The sequence below is a fragment of the Choloepus didactylus genome, chromosome 27, assembly GCF_015220235.1.
Source record: "Choloepus didactylus isolate mChoDid1 chromosome 27, mChoDid1.pri, whole genome shotgun sequence".
In the NCBI taxonomy this organism is placed as follows: Eukaryota; Metazoa; Chordata; class Mammalia; order Pilosa; family Megalonychidae; genus Choloepus; species Choloepus didactylus.
This window is the reverse complement of record NC_051333.1, coordinates 10579457-10600026: the sequence shown is the minus strand read 5'-3', so window position 1 is coordinate 10600026 and position 20570 is coordinate 10579457. Positions and strand designations below refer to the sequence as shown.

Here is a 20570-nt window from a genome sequence, read left to right as displayed (position 1 = left end):
CTGGGCTTTTGTTCATTTTTGTCTCTCTGTGCTGCACTGTGGTTAATTTTTTCTGCCCTAGCTTCTAGTTCAGTTCGTCTTTCTCCAGTATCTAATATACTGTTTAACCCAGCCATTGAGTTTTGATCTTTGGTTATTGTATTTTTTCATTTGTAGAAGTTTCATCTGTGGGGTTTTCTATTTCACATCTGCTACGCCACCTGTTAGTTTTCGGTTCCCAGCAGATATTTTCAAGTTCTTTTTTCTCTTTTAAAAAAGGCAGTATTGTATTATAATCTGTGACTGACGATTTCAACATCTGAAGCCTTTGTGGCTGGTTTTGCTCTGTTGTTCTGCTGGTTCTTGCTTTGTACTGCTTTATTTACATGTAATGCCTGTTTGGTTATTGGACTGTGTGCTACTCATTATCTTTAAAAAATCATTTGTTGGGATTCTAGATGGCAGTGCCTTCCACCAGAGGGTCTGTATCTGCTTCTGCCAGATGTCGCAGCCAGCAGTTCTCTGGGTCACTCAGGCGATGAAAACCTGGGCTGCAAATTTGTACCAGCAGCTGGCCCATGGCCACAAATTATCACGGTCATTTTTTTCCCCTATCCTTTGGTCTTGTGCTTGCCAAAGCATTTAGACCACCTCCTCTGCAAGCTTCTGCACCAACCTTACCTGAGCTCTATTTTCTCTGAGCTTCCAGCTTCTATTAGATTCTCCACCTTGGGCAGACTTTGGTCTTGACTTTTACCTACTTGCCCCAAACAGGAAACCCAAGCGTGTCCACATCAGCAAATGCCCTCAATGCAAAAGTGGCTTTGGGGCCCCATGAACCTTTCCCTTAAGTTTCTGGCTTCTGTCCTTTATTGTTTCTTACTGGCTATTTGATGCTTTTAAGGAGACTTTTTAAACTTTCAGTAGTTTTCAGCAGGAGAGTTGGTTCTAAATGACCTAGCCTGGCCCCCACAGAAACTGAAGTCCCACAAAACCAAGTCAAGATTCAAACCTAAGTCTCTTTGATTCTAAAGCACTGGATGAGTACTGATATATCCCAGTCTCTGGAAATTTTGATTCCCTGATACATATGTCAGAGACTGCTAGCTGAATCAATATCCAACCTTCCCTCTTTTTTTATACACCAATTTTAAAGTGTTTTAATTTTCTTTTTATTTAGTAAAATAATTAACTTGATATTTTAAAACTTAAAGTACAGGGATATTTAGTCAAAGAACTTTTTGCTGGGCAAACTGCACCCAGCTAAAGCACTGCATTTCCCACTTCCCTTGCAGCACCTTCTGTACAGCTGAATTCCGGCCAATGAGATGTATTCGGAAGTCTAGCATAGTGCTTCTGGGATGAAGGGGGCTTCCCCTCTTTTACCCCTTCCTCCATCCCGCAGCCAGCAAAACAGCAATGACAGGAGCTCTAGCAGCCCTCTTGGACCATGAGGACAAAGGCCACAGCCAAAGGTTGGTGGAACAGTGAGCCAGGAGAAGCCCGGGTTCTGATGACTGGAGGGCCACCATACCTGCCTAATTCTGGATTTCCAAAGATATAGAATTCCAACTGACACAGATGAGAAGAATCCAAAATAATCCCAGGCTAAGGGACTTGGCTAAGGACCCCTTCTCCCTCAACTATATCCCACCAGGCGCAGGCCCAGGATCCCCTTCTCTCCCAGGTGCCCCTCCCTCAACAACACATAAACCAGTCTGGGCCCAACCTTATAAATATTGACTTTATAGAAAGGACCAATTCAAACCTGGTCAGATGCCACAAGCTAGAAGCTTCCAGAACCACAATGATGAAAAAACAAAAAAACAAAACCCCAAACAAAACAAACAAAAATACCCCAGACTAAATTGCCATTTTGAAAATCAAGGTCCCAGTTAACCAAAGGATTCTAAAGAAATACATGTGCCTAGGGGGTGAAGAGACCCCAATGCCTGAACAAGTACCCAGAGTGGAAGGGAAAGCCACCTAGAAATTCAAACCCAGAGTCCCTGCCCACTGACCCCCCACGCTGTCAAAAGCGAGGCAAAGGGCTTCACAGCTTTTTTTATGGGTGTGTGTGTGTGTGTGTGTGTTTAAGTGTGTGAATGATGGCAATGGCTTAAATAGTGAGAAGGGCGAGTTTTTCTATTTCAACTTTTCCCCCTCCTTCCTTCCTTCCCTCGTCTCCTCTAGAAAGAGAGAGACTGGTAGCTTGAGGTTAAGGAGAAAACAATAATTTCTATTTATTAAAGGGGAGAACATCTAGAAAAGGCAGGTTACCATAAAAAGTGCCAAATCCGACCTGGGATCTGATGGCCCCCAGTTCCTGAAGAGGAGGTGACCCCTGATGTGGGAAGACAGAAGAGGGTCTAATTGCGGGTGCTGCAGCCTCTTGGGAGAAAACAGCCCCAGAGACAAAGAACTGGGTGGAGGGAGCAGGAAAGACCAGAATGGAGGAAACTTTTAAGTGTCACCAAAATTAGCTGCCGCCTGCTCCCTGCTGGTGGGTCCCTGGGGTGTAGACAGTGGCAGGGAGGGTGTTGTGGCTGAATGGAGAAGAAATTGAGATGCTGATAAAACAAAACAAAACAAAACGCCCTCCTGGAAGGTCCCCGGCCCTGGGTCTGAAGAGTAGAAAACCACCAGGGGTCGGTCAGTCAGTGCCTGCTTTCCTGGGTCATCCCCTGAACCCCATCACAGTAACGGAGGAGAATCAGGGCTCCCTGGACTGGGGGTGTGGGCTGGTGACCCTGTCCTGGCCCTCGGCTCCCAGGGGGGAGGGGGTGGGCACCGTGGGCCGCCCCCCCCTCCCCCGGCTTCACCTCCCCTCCTCCCGGCTGCCCCGGCCCCCGCCTCCACTCGGCCCATTGCAGGGCAGCACCCAGTTGTTATCGTGCAGGCCCAGGCGGCAACCGGGCGTCTCGCGGTCAGCTCGGCGGCAGCACATCCAGTAGGAGCGTCCGTAAGGCAGGTCGTGGTGGTAGGGCTTGGGGTGCCAGCGGCAGAGCGACACGTCACCCTTCTCGTACCTCTTGCGGCACTGCTTGCAGGGGTCGTCGCGGTAGAGCGGGTCGCGGCTCCAGCGCGAGTCTGTGGCCCGCACGCCAAATGCCTCAATGATGCCCTTGAAGTGGTGGCAGGTGCACTTGAGGGCCGCCAGGGCCCGCGTGGGCAGGAAGCTGAAGATCTTGACCAGCACGTGCTCGGGCAGCAACAGCATGTACTGCCTCGGCTCCAGCAGACGCTGAATCTTGAAGCGGATCTCCAGGAAGTCGTGCGACACGTGCCGGTAGAGGCGGCAGAGGGAGGTGTCCGCCACCCCGTCAGCATCGTCGGGCCCTGGCGTGGTGGCTGGGGCATCAACTGGGGGTGGCTCGGGAGGCCCGTCGGGCCCGCGGGCCTGGAGGAAGAAGAGCTGGCCGGGTGGGGGGGGCTCCTCCGGGCTGACGGTCAGGCACACCGTCTCCTCCTTCACGTTCTTAGTGCCATCCTTGCCGAAGAAGATGCACTCGTCCACCACGCCTGTCACCACCACGTCCACGTGGAAGCCAGAGGCTCCACAGTCCCGGGCGGGGGGCGGAGGGGGTGCCGGGGGAGTGTCCTCAGGCCTGGCGGGGGCTGGGGTCTCGCCCTCACTGGCTTCATCTGCCCTCGCCAGCAGGAACTCCACGTTGCTGGGGAGGGCATCCCGCGAGGGGCTGATGAGCTGGTACAGGTCGCAGGTGATCTTGTCCTTGGCTCGGGCTCCCGGGCCTGGGCTGCCAGGATAGGCACAGCCGGGCCGGCCCCCACCCCCATTGGGCAAGCTGCCATCAGGCGCACGGGGCTCCCGGCCGTTGGAGATGCGGAAGGCGATGCGCACCTCTCCCGGGCCCGGCCCAGGCCGCTCCTCCTTGCGGAGACCCTTGGCCGGAGGGTTGTCCAGCTGGGCCTCGAAGTGCGCCACCGCCTCGGCCACGCGGCTGCAATCCCCGCTGCCAGCCCGCCGTTCGGGCCCCAACCCCTTGGCCGGCCCACCCTGCTCGGCCGACACGAAGACCATGGGAGCTGGGGTGCCAGGGTGCGGGTAGTTCTGTAGGGCGAGGGCAGCCCGCTGTTCTACCAGGGCTACCATCTCAGCCACGGAGAGCAGGTCCACGTCCTCGGTGGCTGAGGTGAGGGCCCCCTCAGCAGTAGGGGTCCCCTCACGGCCTCCTGGGTCTGGTGGAGCCTTGGTGGGCTCAAGGCAGCGCCTCCGCCGCTTAGCCTTGGAGCTCTCGCTACCCCAGTGCCCCTTGACCTTCATGGAGCTGGCCCGGCTACCCCCACCGCACTGGTGGGCCACAAAGAAGGCCACCTTCTCCTTTGTGTTCCCGGGCTTGATGACGTACCACGTGTCCAGCAGGACTCGACCCTCGTCGCCAGCGGCTGCTGTGGAGAGCAGCGGGGCAGGCTGGGAGGCAGGGGCCTCGGTGGCCAGGCTGGGGGGTGTGTTCTCCGAGTGGGCAGGCCCATGGTCCAGCTCAGCCCCGCTGCCTGGCTCCGGGCAGGCGGACGGCTTGAGGGCTGTGGAAGGCGGGCGTGGCTGGTTCTGGGAGTAGGTGCCAAAGGGCCGGGGACACCAGAGCTGGAAGGGCAGGAGGCTGCTGCGGTCCATTCTGGGGGATGGTGGCAGACAGGTGGGGGTCACGGCATCTCACGACCTGGGTAGTGGCGGGGTCCTCCACAGGGCACCTGGAGACAGGGAAGAAGAGATTGAGGAGCTGAGGGAAGAAACTTCCCTCCCGGTCCCATCCTGACGTCTCCTGAGGAGACAGACAGATTAGCCCATCAAGAACTATTCCCGCCCCACAGCGCAGTGAGCAAATGGAGGGCTGCAGAGGGGATGGGACCTGCTCCACGAGACCCACAGAGTGTGACCCCAGCCCTGCAGATGACATTCCACCACTGGGCTGCCTTCCCTCACTCCCCGGAGGCCTCCTGCTGCCATAATCTTGGAACTCCAAAGTATCAACCAACAGACAGGGCCTCCCTTTTCTACTTGCTCTCCCACTAGCCAGTTCCTGAAAAGACAGGAATTCCCAATCCTGCCCATAGCTATGGCTGCTTGAGCTCACGGAGGGAGGAACTGGGTGGGCTGGGTGGGGGAAGGAAATCTGAGGTCAGAGCCAGGCAGGCCCTTAAGTAACTGGCTCTTGAGTTTTTTGAGGGGGTCATGGGGCTCTCTGAGAACCTCCTAAAACTACGTACCCTCACTGAGAAAAATGCAAACACTTGCTCAAGACCATGCAGCTGATTCCATGGGATGCGAAGTACCCCGAGAGCTATCCACAGGTCAACTGAGGTACAGAGCAGGGGAGGGTTATATAGCCAAGGTCATACAGAGGGGTGAGGAGCAAAAACTGGCCCTCGAGCTTGGTGTCTGGACTTCTCATTTCAGGGCTCCCTTAATAGTTACTTTTTTCATTTTCCTATTCCAAGTGTGTGACCTGGTTTGCAGGTAATTTGGTAATGAGTCTGACGTGACCACTTTCCATTACAGAATCAGTAAGTAGCATCTCCCTCAGCCTCAAACCTTCCCCATACCTATAGACCAGGGATCAGCAAACTCTGGCCCCCTGCCTGTCTTTGTAAATAAAGTTTTATTGAAATATACTCATTTGTTCATGGCTGCTTTCAAGCTAGAGTGGCAGAGTTGAGTAGTTGTGACAGAAACTGACTCTCTGGTCCTTTTAAAAGTTTGCTAACTCCTGCTACAGACTCTCCCATTAAATACGGGCAATTCCAGACACCACTAAAACCCCATACATTTTATGGTCCTGTAGATACCATTCAAAATCCAGACAGTCCTCAAACATCCATAGACATCATTAACAGAGAATCCCAATCCAAAGAATCCTTATTCCTGTCCCCATCACTAACCCCACCTACTCTTCAGATTTCCAACCTCTGCTAAAATCCTAATTCACCGCCAAAAAAAAAAAAAAAAAAAACCCAACACACACACACACACACACACACACGCACATCCCCTAAAGCCTAAAAATGGCAAAGTTTACCAACCACCAATTCAGATGCATCCAAATGCCAAGGGATAGAAGCAAAGGTCTATTCCTCTAAAACTTAGCCACCTCTTAAAGTACCCCCCCCAATGAGTTCCTAATCTTATCTCTAGAATCTCAACCCCCCCCAAATATCCAGATCCTTTCAAATCCTACTTTAAGTCCCCCAAATTAAGAATATCTTCTCAAAGAAGTCCCCAATCTCAACCAACCCTTCAAAAATCCCATGCCTACCAAGATCAGCCCCCAACTCACACAGCAGTTTCCCAACCTCATAGATACCCCAAAAGACCAGTTTCCTCCATTTCTATGCTCACCCCAACTCTCTAAACCCCACACATATTCCCTAATTCCACAGCTGCCACACAACCAAGAGAACTCACTAAAACACAAAAGCTCCCTAACACACAAGGCTAATTCCAAACCAAATACCTCTCAACTCAAAAGAATCCCCAGAACACCCCTAAAGAAATCTTGCAAATATTTTAGTAGCGAATGTGTGCTTATTGCACGCCTACTAGGAAGTGTCCTAACAATTCCTGCTACTGCTCCCAGTCCCCTTGAGGCAGGCGCTGATATTAATGTTCTCAGCTGAGGCACCCGAGGCACAAAATGGTTAAGTCACTTGTCTCGGGTTAGACAGGGGCAAAGAACTTGAGGGCCCCACGCATCCCGACTCCAGAATCGGTATCCTTGGACCCTTGGCTTCGCTTCTTACTCTCGGTCTTCCCCATGAGCTCCCCAAAGCCTATATCCACCAGAAGCACCCCTAAAACCACAAAAGAACCTTCCAGATCGCGGAAAAACCGAAACCTAAGGAGCCGCCTAAGCGCGAGAACCCCACAGTAACCCCTACCCCTAAGAAGTAACTTCGCCAAGCCCCCAGCAATCCCTTAAAATCAAAGGGAACCCCCAAATCTTGTCACTGTCCCCCAAAGGAATCTGCCCAACCCCTCCTGCGACCCTCGAAACCTAGACACGCCCCCACAGCGCCCTCACCCGCGAGCCCCCCCCCGGGCGCCGGCAGGGGGCCAGGCGGCACCCACGCATGCGCGCCGTGTGGAACCGGACCCGCCTCCCCGCTCGTCTCCCTGCGACCCTCGCGCGGACCGGGGCGCGACTAGTTCCCCTCCGCCCCTTTGTTGACAGACACGCGCGTGACGCTCCCAGCCAATGAGCGGACGCCGTTCGGGGCCGTGCCCATATAAGGAAGGCCTTGGCGCAGGCGACCAACTTCGGGAGAAAGAGGCGTTGGCGAAAGGTGAGGAGGAGCAGTGGCAACAACCCGCTGTAAGGGACCGTGTAACAATTCCCAACTTCTTACTGCACGGAGGAAGAGGGCCAGGGCGGGGACCGATGGCCTTCAGAAGAGGCTTTACTGAACGATGTTCTATAAACAGGGGCGCCAATTGACCGTCGGGATTTAAAGAACCAGGAGGCCCGGGCATTGAGAACTGCAGGGCGGAAGGAAGCGGGCGGAGAGATCCAAGAGTGCCCAGCTTTGGTTTCTCGCGGAGGAAACGAGGCACCGGGTCTCTTCTTCCGGAAAAAAACAGAGGCAGAAGCCGGCAACGGCTCCCACAGCCCTAAGTTAAAGCCTGCGGGCCTGGCATTCGGGGGTCAGGCCTGTGGCCACGACGGATCCTTCTGTTCAGTTTTTCCATCAGGCGCCACCAGCCTGACTCAAAGACTTAGCGCCAAAAAAGAAAATGAACTGTCTCAGTAACGACTTTTCAATACTGTTTACGTTAAAATGACAATATTTTGGATACATCTGGGTTAAATAAATGGGTTTACATTTTTAATATGGCTACTAGAAAATTTTAAGTCACACATATGGCTCGCATTCTATTTCTGCTGAACAGCTAACAGCTGGTCTAGATCCTTTCAATGGCAGGACCCAAAGGTGGCCCCACAGCAGGCCCTGTCCAAGTGTCTCCTCCTCATTCCACCTCCCTGTCCTTGCCTGTTCTCATCCATCTAGACATGCCAGCCAGAGGGCTCTGCATACACCTGACACTCACCTTACCCTGCTCAGAATCTCTCATGGCTCCCCAGTGCCCTGGAGGGAAAGCCCAGGTATTCCTGCCAGGGCCTCCAAGACCCTGCCCACTTGTCCGGCCTCCACCACCCTACTCCTTCATACTCCATGCCCCCAGGGACTCAAGTGGGTCCCTGATCTGACATACAGAGTAGTCAGAAAATTCAGACCCATTCTGACCATCAGTGGGAGCCATTATCATCTCCACTGTATGGATGAAGGAACTGAGGCAGGGCAGTTTGCCTAGCTAGCCCAAGAGCACCCAGAATTAGTGTGAGGTAGAGCAGGGAACCCAGAAAATCTGGCTCCAGAGTCACTGCGCTCTTTGTTTCATTATGTCTTGTCTGGGGTCTCGACTCAGACATTAGGCTGCACTTCTGCTCCTTGCTATCTGCTAGTCAGTCATCATGCTCTTCCTTCCCACTCTCGGCATTTGCAATTCCCTCTGACCTGAATGCTTTTCCCCCAGATCTCCACATGACTCATTCCATTCCTTATTTCACTCAGGTCTTTGCTCCAAGGTAACTTTTTCAGAGACACCATTCCTGTGTTCCCTTTCTGGAAACTTCCTCACCCCAGAGGAGTACCTGCCTGCTCCGGGTTATCACTGCCTGGGGATAGATCTGTCTCCTCCATTGCACCGTGAGCCTGGGAAGGCAGGGCTGGGGCTCTCGTGGTCATCATGGCATCCCAGTACCACCCAGCATGGGGCTAAATGGATCAAAACTCCCCTCCCTGCACTTCATGTCCTAAACTTCATGAGACCTGGCAGAGTAAACTCTGTTTCAGACCCAGATTCTCTCTGTATCGTGGCCAGTGGGGTCACTGGGGCAGGATTTTCTAACTCCCCACTCAGTGAGCCCAGCACAAAGCCCTATACTAGGTCAGCCTTCAGAGAATGCTCCATGAAGATCCTTTTATTGTAAAGCATCGTGACCCAGAAAGATTGAAAATAAAAACGTGGAAAAAGACTGACCAGGCAACTATAAATCAAGAGATAGGTGGAGATGTGACGAGATCTTTAAAACAAAACCTGACAAAAGCAAAATGTATTCTTAGGGTCAAAGATGGTGAGAAACCAAACAGCTGACCCATTATACACAAAAGTTCTCAATATACACCCTCTTAATAAGATAGCATCAAAATACATAAAGCAAAAAGCACCAGAATGACAAAAAGTTTGGCAAATCCACAACTGTAATGGGAAATCTCAACATATAAGGGATTGATTGAGAAGATAAAATTAATAAGGACCTCAACCACATAATCTCTACCCTTGATCTAATGCTCCAAATAATTAGGGAATCCATATTTTTATATCCCTTGCACACACTGAACATTTGCAAAAACTCCTCACTGAGCTCCTCTTGTGTGTCAACCCTGGGTTAGGGGCTGGGGACACAGAGACGACATTGGGACAGAGATGATTCACCCAGGAATGGCTCACGGGAAAGGGCACAGACACGGGAATAAACGATCACAACCAATGTGAATCCATTAAGAGAGAAAATGATCATAACAGCAGTTGAAACACTTGAGCACTTACCTTGAGCCAGTCATTGCTCTAAGCATTTTGCAAATATTAACTCATTAAATTCTCTAAAAACAGGTTCTCATTATATTTTTAGTCTTAGTTCAAAGATCAGGAAACTGAGGCACAGAACAGCCAAGTAATAGTCCTTAGATACAGCTCTGGACAACTCCAGAGCTCAGGCTTGGAACTACATCCTCATGATGGTGAGGGCAGCTTCATTTATTGAAGAGACTGAGCACACTACCCTCAAAACCCTTTGCATTTGCTTTCCCCTCTGCCTAGCACATCCTTTCCCAGATACCCACATGGCTCGACCCCTTACCTCCTCCAGGTTTTGCTCAAAAATCATCTGAGACCTTCCTTGATCTAAAACTGTAGCTAGCCTCCTCTACCCAATGGACACACTTTCTCAAGCCCCCTCCCTGATGTATTTGTTTCCTTAGCGCATATTACTATTTAATATACTATAAACTTTGTTTATAAAGTTTCCCTTCAGTTTCCCCTTACTAGAAGAAAAGCACCACCAGGGCAAGTATTGTTCTGGTTTTGTTTGTTTTTCCACTACCGTATCCCCTGCTTTTACAACAGTGCAAGCCAGTGGCCACTCAAAGTGTGGTCTGTCTGGGAGTAGCAGCTTCCAGCATCCCCTGGGGGCTTGTTAGAAATGCAGACTCTCAGGCCCCACCCCACACCTGCTGAATCAGAATCTGCACTTCAACACGGTCCCCAGGGTTTTTAAGTACAGTAAGTTTGAGAAGCACAGCCCTAGCACCTCCTAGGTGCAGAATATGAAAGAAAGAAGGAACTCTCACTATAGCTACGATGGGGGCCCCCTCATGAAAAGCTGGCTGGCTCCAGCCAACTCCACCTGTGGACATCCTGCTCCCAGGACCGAGCATCTCCTCCAGGGAGCTGTCCCAGAGCACCCCCTATGCAGGACCTTGCCCCCCAGAGCCCTCACTTGCACACCTGGATTCCGGTTTCTCTCCCTTCCAGCCTGAGTTTCTGCAAGGCTGGGACCACTCCTCAAAGGTTCAGTTGCTCAGTCCCCTAACTTGGCTAGTTTGGGGGTTCCCACTGCATCCTTTACCTGGAAGCTGGAGAGATCTTTCCAATAGGAACTTATCACTCCCCTGCTTAAAATTCTTCCATGACAGGTGCAAGTTCTCAAAAATCGGTCCCATGAATCCTTTCTCAGAAAGCTACTGGAGGATTTGCTTCACCAAAATGAAGGAGTAAACCAAAAAAAAGGAAGATAGCAGATCCAGGAAATAGGATCTAACCCAGGAGAGAGGGAAAAGGGATCTTCAGACGAAAGTAAAGGGAGATCCTAGGATGACAGCTGGCAAAGATCAGAGAAACTTAATGAGCAAAGTGTCCAACTTTAGAAGTCAGAAAAAGAACCACAGAATAAACCAAAGAAGAAGGAAAGAAATGACAAAGAACAGATGGCTGACCACCCATACAGGGTCAAGTGACACTCTCTCCCAATAAAAGGGGCTCCCCCAACCCAGGATCAGGGCTGTCTTGGCCACACTGCATCCCCAGGACAGGGCTGGGCCCAGAGTAGATAGGAGTATTGGGGAAATACTCCTGCCCACAGTCACACAGGAACCAGCCGCAGGACACAAGGGCCAGTCCCTGTTCCTGCCTGCAGCCCTTCATTCCCCCTGTTCCCCTGCCCTCAATCCTGACCCATCATATACTCTTCCCTTTGACCTTTTGGCCTCAGGGTCTGCTGGCCTCTCTTCCCCTGCAATTTTCCTTTCCCACTAATAGCTCCCAAACCTTCAGGCCCTAGAGATCCTCACAGCAGACAGAATCCAGGCAGGGCCTGCTGGCAATCCAGCCTTCTCACCTCCTGGGGCTGTGACCTCAAGCGAGCTGCTTAACCCTCCATGCCTCAGTTTCCTCCCCCGTAAAATGGAGATCATAACAGCATCTGCCCAAGGGTTGGTTGACGATTCCCTGAGATTGACCCAGTAGAGCACTGGCTGCCAGCCTGGCACTGAGGAGACGCTCAATATTCAGGCGCTGGGATTACTAAAAAATAGGTGAGGCTACTGAAGAGTTTGAAAATCACAGACCGAGCCAAAGAATCCCTCCCTCTTTATTTGACATTCTGAAAGTCAACTACCCCAAGAGTCATGCACAAAACCCAAAAGAAGCCAGGAAATATTTCTGTGTCACTCATGGGTACTGGGTCTCACTTATTCATTAAACAGATATTTACAAAGCACCTACTGTGTGCCAGGCAGTGTCCCAGGTATCGAGAACAAGCAGGAAACAGGAGATAGGAATCCCTACTCTCATGGGGCTGACATACAGAAAGAAGTGAAGACAGGGACCGCGAATATATAAGTCAGACGGTAGCAAGTGTTATGGGGGGAAAAACCAGAGCAGGTAGCAAGGAACATGAGTGCGTGGGGGAAGGGGTTACAGTTTTAAATCGAGGGGTCAGGGACAGCCTCATGGAGCAGGTGATGTGAGCTGATCCTTTGGCAAAACCCGTGCCTTAAGGAATAAGAAAGCTTTACCAAAGCCGCTAGAAATATACCACGATATATGGTTTTAAAAAAATCATTTGATATGAATAAACCAGACAAGTATAGGCTGAAAACAAATTTAAGACTTTAAGAAAAGGCAAAAGCAATTGAAAGGCAGACAAATTTTCTAAGACAAATGAAGGCAAAGTGGGAGGGGGAAGGGAGCTGTCAGTCACCCTGGGGCACCCAGATGTGGCATCCAGAAACTGGGACAAGCGAGAGATTGGAAACCTTTCCCCAAACCATTAGGTTTTCAGATAATTCACTGCGAGCTGGGGACAAAATGTTAAAAATTCCTGAAAGCAACGACAAACAGGCACCGCTGGCATGGGAGGCTGAGAATGAATCAGTAATGGAGAAACCCAAATCTGAAAAATGAACACAAATGCCACCAGAGCTGCAAACCTGCCCCAGCAGAAATGCAAATCAAAAGCACAAGGAGACAGCACTTCACACCCACTAGGATACCGTTTTGTTTTTTTTTTCCCTTAGGAAAAAAAAAAAAAGGAAAAATAACAAGTGTTTGCAAAGATGTAGAGAAATTCGAATCCTTGTACACTGCTGGTGGGAATGTAAAATGGCGCATAGGAACTGCGGAAAACAGTTTGATGGTTCCTCAAAAAGTTAAACACAGAATGACCATATGACCCAGCAATTCTACTCTTAGGTATACACCCTCAAAGAACTGAAGACAGGGACTGACACAGATACTTGCATGCGAATGTTCATAGAGGCACTATTTCCACTAGCCAAAAGGGGGAAGTAACCCAAATGCCCATCAACAGATGAATAGATCAAGAAAATGTGGTTTATCCATTTTGTGGAATATTATCAGCCATAAACAGAGAAATGAAGCACTGATACATACTACAAAGTGGATCAAAAATATGCTAAGTGAAAGAAGCCAGGCACAAAAGGTCCCATATGGTACGAGTCCATTTATATTAAAGGTCCAGAATAGGCTAATCCATAGAGACAGAAAGTAGATTCGTGGTTGCCAGGGACTGGGGGAGGAGGAAATGAGGAATGACTATTTAATGGGTATGGAGCTTCCTTCTGGGGTGATGAAAATGTTTTGGAACTCGATAGAGGTGATGGTTGCACGACATTGTGAATGAACTAAATGCTGATGAATTGCACAGCTGAAAAGGGTTAATTTTGTTCTGTGAATTTTACCTCAGTTAAAAAACAAAACCAAAACTGCCCCCATGTCATAAATAATAACAAGGAGCTCCCAGAGGACTGGGTCTCAGGCCACATCAGTACAGGCCACAGCACATACTAGCAGGAGTTCTAGAAACACTCATGGACTACATTAAGGAATGAATCCCCATTTTTCAGATGAGGAAACTGAGGTCCAGGGGGGTTAAGTGACTCACCCAAGCTCACACAGCTGGTGAGTGACAGAGCCAGGATACAAACCTGAGTACTCTGGCTCTAGAAAGCGTGCTCAACACACTTTTCTTGAAAGAATCAACATCATAGAAGGACCTCACATTTACTCATTTATGAGTCAGGCATTTTATATACCTCATCTCATCAGCTCCTTACAAGGGCCTCATGGTTCCAAAGTGGCCCCATTTGGAGAGAAATATGAGGCCCAGAGTGGGAGCACCACCTGGCCAAGGACACACAGCAGCAGAGCTGGGGATTTGAAGCCAGGCCTATCTGACACTGATGCTTTTAATCATAAGCTTTACTATCAAGAGTCACAGAACTTCAGTGATAAACTCCCAATAAACTCCGGAAGGCTCACAGCTAATGAACCAAACTGTTCCAAAGATGAATTACAAAGTTCCCAGGCTGCCCAGTGACCCAAATGACCAAAGGTTGAAAACACACATACACACACACACTCACACAAGTTACTAGAAATATTTCGTATTCACCAAAACACCTGGATTTAGGCCAGGCATCAGGCCAGTGAATTATTTCTATTTGGCCGGGGATGGGGTGGGAATAGGGATAGGTTAGGTTTCTGAACACCCTCTCAGAGAGTCACCCTTGGACTTGGGAGTCTGCAGATAAAGGGAGGGAACTAAAAGAGTCAGAATGTAAAGATGATCTGGGTGAGAGAGATGAGGCTGATGCCTTCTTCACTGGGCCCTCTCTGTTGCCTTCACTTTCGAGCCCCAGATTCCTATTGACCTTCAATAACAATTCTCATGTATTGAGTTCTTATTCCAAGCACTTTGTATGCATTGTCTCCCTGAACCCTCTAACCCTCCTAGGGTTACTGATCCCCTTGTCTAAGCGAGGTGGGGCCAAAAGACTTGCTCAAGATCACACAGCAAGTAAATGGCAGAAGTAGAATTCAAACTGAAGTTGGCTTGAGTTCTTGAATGTCTATTCTTACTGCTGACACTGTACCTCGGTACCAGAAGCACAGATGCTGAGCCAGGCTGCCTGACTTGGAAAACTGAGTCTACCACTTAATGCTGGATGATGGTGGGAAAGTTGTGTCACTTCACTATGCCCCTGCTTCCTTTCTGTAAAGCGGAGATAATAACAGTCCCTACATGCTATGGGTGTTGTCAGAGTCAATGAGTTGAAAACGAACAAATGGCTGGGCGCATCATCAATTGTAAGTGTTAACTATAAGCAACTGTGGGGAACCCCTGCATGCTTCTGAGCTGCAGGGGTGCCCAGATAGTGCCAGGTCTGGGGATAACACCCCTGGGGCTGGACTGAAAGGGAGGGAATCCCTTAGTACCTGAGACTCAGTCACATTCTGTGGGTGGGGAACTTCCCACCAACGGCTCTGAGACTGAGGACTTATTTCAAGCCAGAACTTTCCCACTAACACAAATGAACTTACTGGTCCTTCTTTTAGTCTTCTCCTGAGTTGGAATGCTTGTTGTTCCCAAAATACAGATAAGAGCACTGGGACTCTGAGACAGTAGATGTGCCCAGGCAATAGCAGAATAAGGGATCTGAATGTTGGACTGCCCATACTGACAACACCACTACATTTTCTAAGTCCCACTGGGGAACTGAAGAGTACAAATGAGGGTCTCTAAGGACCCTTCTGACCATATTAGCCTACCATTCTGTGATTGTCCAGTTCACTGGAGTCTACTGCTAGACTAGGCAAACTATCACGACATTCAGGTCCCCAGTCCCATGCCCTTCCCACCCCACCCCCCAGTCCTCTAGTCTACACCACCACATTCCACTCTACCACTGATTTCTCTCTCCCACCTCCTCAACCTGCCTTCGTGCCAACCATCCGATCTCAACCCACCCCATCCACGCTGGCTTCTCTCTCGGTGCCCCCGGATCTCACTCATCCAGCCCTGACCCCCATGCCTTTCCAGAGACCCCCTCGAAACTGCCCCTTCTCCAACTGAGGATCCCCTCCCCAGCTCTGAGCCCCCTCACAACCACTCTCAAAGCTCCCCACCTTAAAGCCCCCTCACCAGCCCCTATTCTTCTAATGGTCCCTCCAGCTCCCACTACTCCCAACCCCACCCCCCAAACGATCTTCCTTCGCCCAGCCTCTTCTTTAGCCCCAGGCTCTTCTCTCTCGCCACCCGGTCCCGTACTCTCGCTCTCAGGCGCTCTTGGCCCCCGCCCCCCGCCCGGGGCTCTCACCATCTCCCCGGCGCTGCAGCTCCCTCGGCTACGCGGATTTCCCCCACTCGCTCCTCTCCAGCCTCCCCTTCCGGGTTCCCGCCCCGACGCCCGCTGGGAATTGGAGTCCAGGCGGCCGCGGACTACATATCCCAGAAGGCAGCATGCGCAAAGCGTGGAGGTGGAGGAGGAAGCCAGAGAGGCTGACCGAGGAAAAGAACGACTCTAACTCCCAGGAGGCAGCGGGGACACGCGACAGCGCAGGCGCAGGGGGCGCTCCGGCGAGGCGAGCTGGGAAATGCAGTCTAGCGTCCTCCATTTTGGCCTGGGGCCCTTGGAAAGGGAATTGCGAGCATTGTAGAGGGGCGTTTGTGAGGAGTGGAGAGTTGTGAAAGAGCAAGCTTATTGATTTACTCATGCTGAGTAACATAATAAATGACAGTGCCTTGAAATTTCCCAAATACTTTCTCATTCATTTTTTCCCCTGGCCTTCTTACCACCTCCCAATTTATAGATCAGAAAATTAAGCCTTAGGAGGGAGAAAAGCCCAGCCCGTGATCTAGGTCAAAACGTGCACTAGGGACCAGTCCACATCAAAATTAGAACAGAAGCTCCACAAGGGCAAGGATCTTTGCGTCACTTGGTCAAGCCGCTAGAATAGTGTAAATGGGTGACCGATAAATACGTAGGCATGCTGTCTACATGCCAAGTACCCTGCAAACAGTCCTAGTAAGAACTGTCATCCCAGATTTATATAAATTAAGGCAGATGATATTCTTTCATCAACAGTAACAGGTGTACCACGCCAATACTAGGGGTCGATAATAAGGAGAATATAAGGTGTTTGGGGTTTTCTTTTTTTGTGTCTATTAGAATTTTTTCTTTTGGGAGCTAAGAAAATGGTCTAAAATCGAGTGATGATGATGGCACAACTAAGTGATGATACTGTGAGACATTGTATACTTCGGATGGAATATATGTTATATGAATATATCTCAATAAAACCTGCAGATAAAAAAAGTTACTTGCATTATAAAATTAAGTAAATAATAAAGGTGGCACATGGAGGTGAAAAAAAAAAATTAAGGCAGAAAGAGGTTAAGCCTGTCACCCATGGCAACAAAGCAAGAAAGTGATTTGAACCAAAATGTGTTGTATTTCAGGGCTTCAACTTTCAACTATTACCCTATCCCTATATTGCTTCTCTCTCTATATATATTTCAGTTCAACCTCCTCCGGGTCTTGAGAATGAGTTCAGAGCTTGCTATATCAAAGAAGTTACATCTTTCTGGGAGGAATTACTATTAAGGCCCAATTCAAATGGGTTTCCTCTTTGAATTCTTTCCCAATTGATTGCTGGCTCCTTTGACAAAAGCCCTAGATTCTCATGGTGTGCGTGTGTCCGTTTCCCCGGCTGTACTGGGAAGACGGTGGCTGCATCGCCCGCATACAGCATGGTACTTGGCACACAGTAGGCTTCATCATATACGCACTAAAGGGAAACGGTGGAAATGGGACACTCAAGGGCCAGAAGGGAGGCTGAGGAGGTCTTTACTTCCTCCTGAGAGTTGGCAGTTAGAGAGACCCCGCCTCCTCCTTTGGATCCAAGGGACCTAGACCGAGAAGGTCGCCAGGGGGCGTGGCAATGCGGGGCGGGGCCCATGTAAAAGACAGCCAGCTGAGCGATCGCTGATTGGTCAGCACTTTGGCGCGCGTGGGGAGAGGCAGGAGGCGCGAGGCCAACATGCTCCGTGCAAGGAGACAGGGCTCTGGCCCAGCCGCGCGTGCGCACCGCCCACTTGCCCCCTGCCGTTTTCCCTTTCCAGTCTCGCGCCCATCACTCCGTGGTGGGAACTGGTGGGGGTGTGGCCTGGGCTTCAGGCGCGCGCTCTTTCTCTTCTCAGGCAGCACGCGCCGGGGCGTCGCGCCTGGGCCTCGCGCTGGGGGTGATTCGCCCCCACCCCACGCCGGGGAGGGAACGTGGCGGCCGAGGCGGCCTGGGGCTCGCGTGCTCGGTTGGCCCCCCAGGACCAGCGCGAGACGCTGTCCATCGGGCTCTCGAGTGTGGGGTTGGCGAAACCTGAAGGGGGGGCCTCGCGCCATTTTGCACCTCCTGAGGCGGGTGCTGGAGGCCGAGAAGGGTGGGACAGGTTGGGGGGACTTCCTTGGCTCTAGCCAGCTCGAGGGGAGCCTGGGGTTCGTTTGGAGGGTCAGCTTCCCTCTGGGAGTTTTGGGGGGGGGGGGGGGACGGGAAGGCAGCCGTGACCAGAAGGCAGGACCCTGTGGGAGCCAGGGCGTGGCAGCAGAACTGAAATTTGGGTTTGAAGCTGGGCCTAGGTTTGGAATCCAAGCCAAAGTTTGTGAAACTGAAGGTTCTATCTGAGGGTGTTGGGGATATAGCGTTTGGAGAAAGGATCTGATGTCTGGGGATTTGTGTCTGAAAATAGCTCTTTTTTGGAGTCTGAAGGTTTGGGTTTTAGTGAGTGGAAGCTTGAGTGTAGGTATCTGGAGATACTTATTTTTGGATATGGAAATCTACGTTTTCATTTCTGGAATGTCATCTTGGGGTTCTCAGGGTCTGCTTTTGTGAGATGAGGCCTCAGTATATACACTTAGGGTCTAGACTTTCAATATAGAGTATGGGGTATGAGATTTAGGGTCTGGGGTCATGGTTTGGGACTTTGAGAGCCTGGAGTCCCCATGTTAAATATGGGGTTTTAGTTTTAGGGTCTGGAATCCCAATCCAGTAATCACCTGTGTGATCTAAGTGTTAGGGTTGGGGTCACAAGTGGTGGGTCTGACAGTTTGGGGCTCTAGAGATCTTTATTTTAGGGTCTGAGGTGAATTTTCAGGGCTAAGATTTGCTTTAGCAGGGCTTGGATGTCTTACTTTAGGGTTTGGGTTCTCAGTGTTAAGGTTTTGTGGTCTGTGACTTAGCATTAGATTGGGGTCATATCTGGAGGTAAGAAGTTGATATTTGGGGATCCAGGGTATCTCAGTATTAGAGTTTTGGGTTTTTAGGTTTGGGAGGTCTCTTTTTTGGCATGTAGTCCCTCACTTTGAAAGTCTATTGTCATGGTGTTAGTGTCTTAATATCAGAGTTTAGGGGTCTCAAGCCACAGTTTTTGCATCTTCATTTCGGGGTCTGGCTTCTCACTATAAAGAACTAAGTTCTAAGTCAAAGTTTGGGAATATTTGTTGATTTTAGTTTTAGGTTTGGAACATGATTTGGGGGCCCACATTTACAATTTGGGATTCGTGGACTACATGATTTGGGGGCTCACATTTACAATTTAGGATGTGTGGACTTCAGTTTAGAGTTTTGGGGTTTTTATTTGGATCTCTGAGCCTGTATTTGTTGGAGCTGGGGACTCATGGTATCTGAGTGCTCAAATAAGCCTTGTGGGGAAAATGAAGGGTGTCAGCCACGCTGCCCTTTCCTCCTGGAATCCCAGAGATCACTAATTATTCTCTCTTTCTCCCACTTTGCAGATGTGGGGTCCCAGCAGATGCTTGTGTTCTCCTCCACAGCCCAGAGTCAGCTTCTTGAGTTCCAGTGACAGGTAAATACTCCCCCGGCTTCCTCCCAGCTCCACCACTTTAGTCAAGTGGTAATAATGACAGTGTTTACTGAGCATTTACTGTTTGTCTGAATTATTTACTAAGCCCTCTGTTTGTATTATATCCTTTAATCCTTATAATAACCCCATGAGGAAGTAGAGAGAACTCTGAGGTAGTTGGCAAAGGGTATCTATAAGGCCCTGTGAGATTTGACGTTCTGAGTTTCATAAATGCCCTTCCTTCCCTTTCTTTTATTCGCTGATTCCTTCATCCATCAAGTACCTACTGAGTGTCAGGAATCTGACAGAGGGGAATCTCACAGCAGATTGAGGGTTGGATCCGACCTCTCCCTCCCTCCAAAGTCTGGATAAAGAAAAAATAGCCAGAGTTCATCTTATCCCCTACCATCTCCCCCCATAATTTTCCTTCTCATCATTCATTTATTAACTCAAAAAATAAGCATCTAATTTGTTCAGGTTCTCTTCTTAGGTACTGTGCTCAGAAGTAGCACGATGGGGAAACTGAAGAGGGCCTGTCCGGCTGCCCATTCCTCCTGGAATCCCAGAGGTCACCAACAATTCATTCTTTTCACCCATCTAGATATGGGATTGTTGCATTCATGAAGACTCTTCGTTGCACTTAACAAAAACCTAGCTTAGTCAGGCTTAAGCATAAAAGGGGACTTAATGCCCTTTTCCCTTCTCTAATATGAGAAATTTGAATTGGTTCTTCGTTAAGGCTTCTTCCAGCTCCAGTAGAATAAAGGAACTGGGGGGGGGGGGTGTTAGGCTGATTAGTTCAGGGAAGTGGAAACTCAGGAATTAAAGTCATTTGCTATTTTTAAAGGCTGTGGGGCAGAAGGAGCATTCATTAATTCAACAGTTTTTTATTGAGCACCTACTAAATGCCAGGCATTATTCCAGGAGCTAGGAAGATAGCCAGGGCTGCATTATGACTTTTGCAGGCCCTAAACATTTTTGCCTTCGTGGGACCCTTCCTTCATTAAAAGAAAACATTAAAAATTATAGTTTACCACTGTGTTGGTATAAAAATGAATTTAATCCAGGCTGGATTATATTCGTTTTTTCAACCAATTTTAAAACAATTGAAAATATTTTCAGGAGCCCCTAAAAATATAGTGGGCCCTAGGCACTGTACCTCTTGTACCTAATGGATAAGTCAGCCTAGGATATACCAGTAAATAAAAAAGACAAAATCCCTGCCCTCATGGGGTTTATATTAAATAAATGAACAAAGAAATTATATTTCAGATGCTGAAAAATGGAATGGGGATA

The 20570-nt window shown here is 49.7% G+C and overlaps 2 protein-coding genes across 4 annotated transcripts in view; one reads left to right on the top strand and one right to left on the bottom strand.

Moving 5' to 3' along the window:
* Positions 1-1705: 1705 nt before the first annotated feature.
* FBXO46 (F-box protein 46) lies at positions 1706-15821 on the bottom strand. 3 transcript variants are annotated; one of them, XM_037819858.1, is made up of 2 exons: positions 15736-15821; positions 1706-4692 (listed from the first exon to the last, which is right to left on the bottom strand). In XM_037819858.1, exon 2 carries the CDS (start codon positions 4613-4615, stop codon positions 2798-2800), a length of 1818 nt encoding a protein of 605 aa, XP_037675786.1. In that variant the 5' UTR covers positions 4616-4692; positions 15736-15821; the 3' UTR covers positions 1706-2797. The 3 variants fall into 3 exon arrangements, with proteins under 3 accessions (XP_037675786.1, XP_037675788.1, XP_037675787.1); XM_037819860.1 differs by lacking the exon at positions 15736-15821 and adding an exon at positions 7020-7458; XM_037819859.1 differs by lacking the exon at positions 15736-15821 and adding an exon at positions 5209-5526.
* MEIOSIN (meiosis initiator) overlaps positions 14202-20570 on the top strand; it is a 21670-nt gene continuing 15301 nt past the window's right edge. Inside the window, 4 exon segments of the mRNA XM_037819210.1 lie at positions 14202-14210; positions 15699-15995; positions 17541-17660; positions 17743-17855. Of these exon segments, the coding sequence (XP_037675138.1) occupies positions 14202-14210; positions 15699-15995; positions 17541-17660; positions 17743-17855 (539 nt within the window).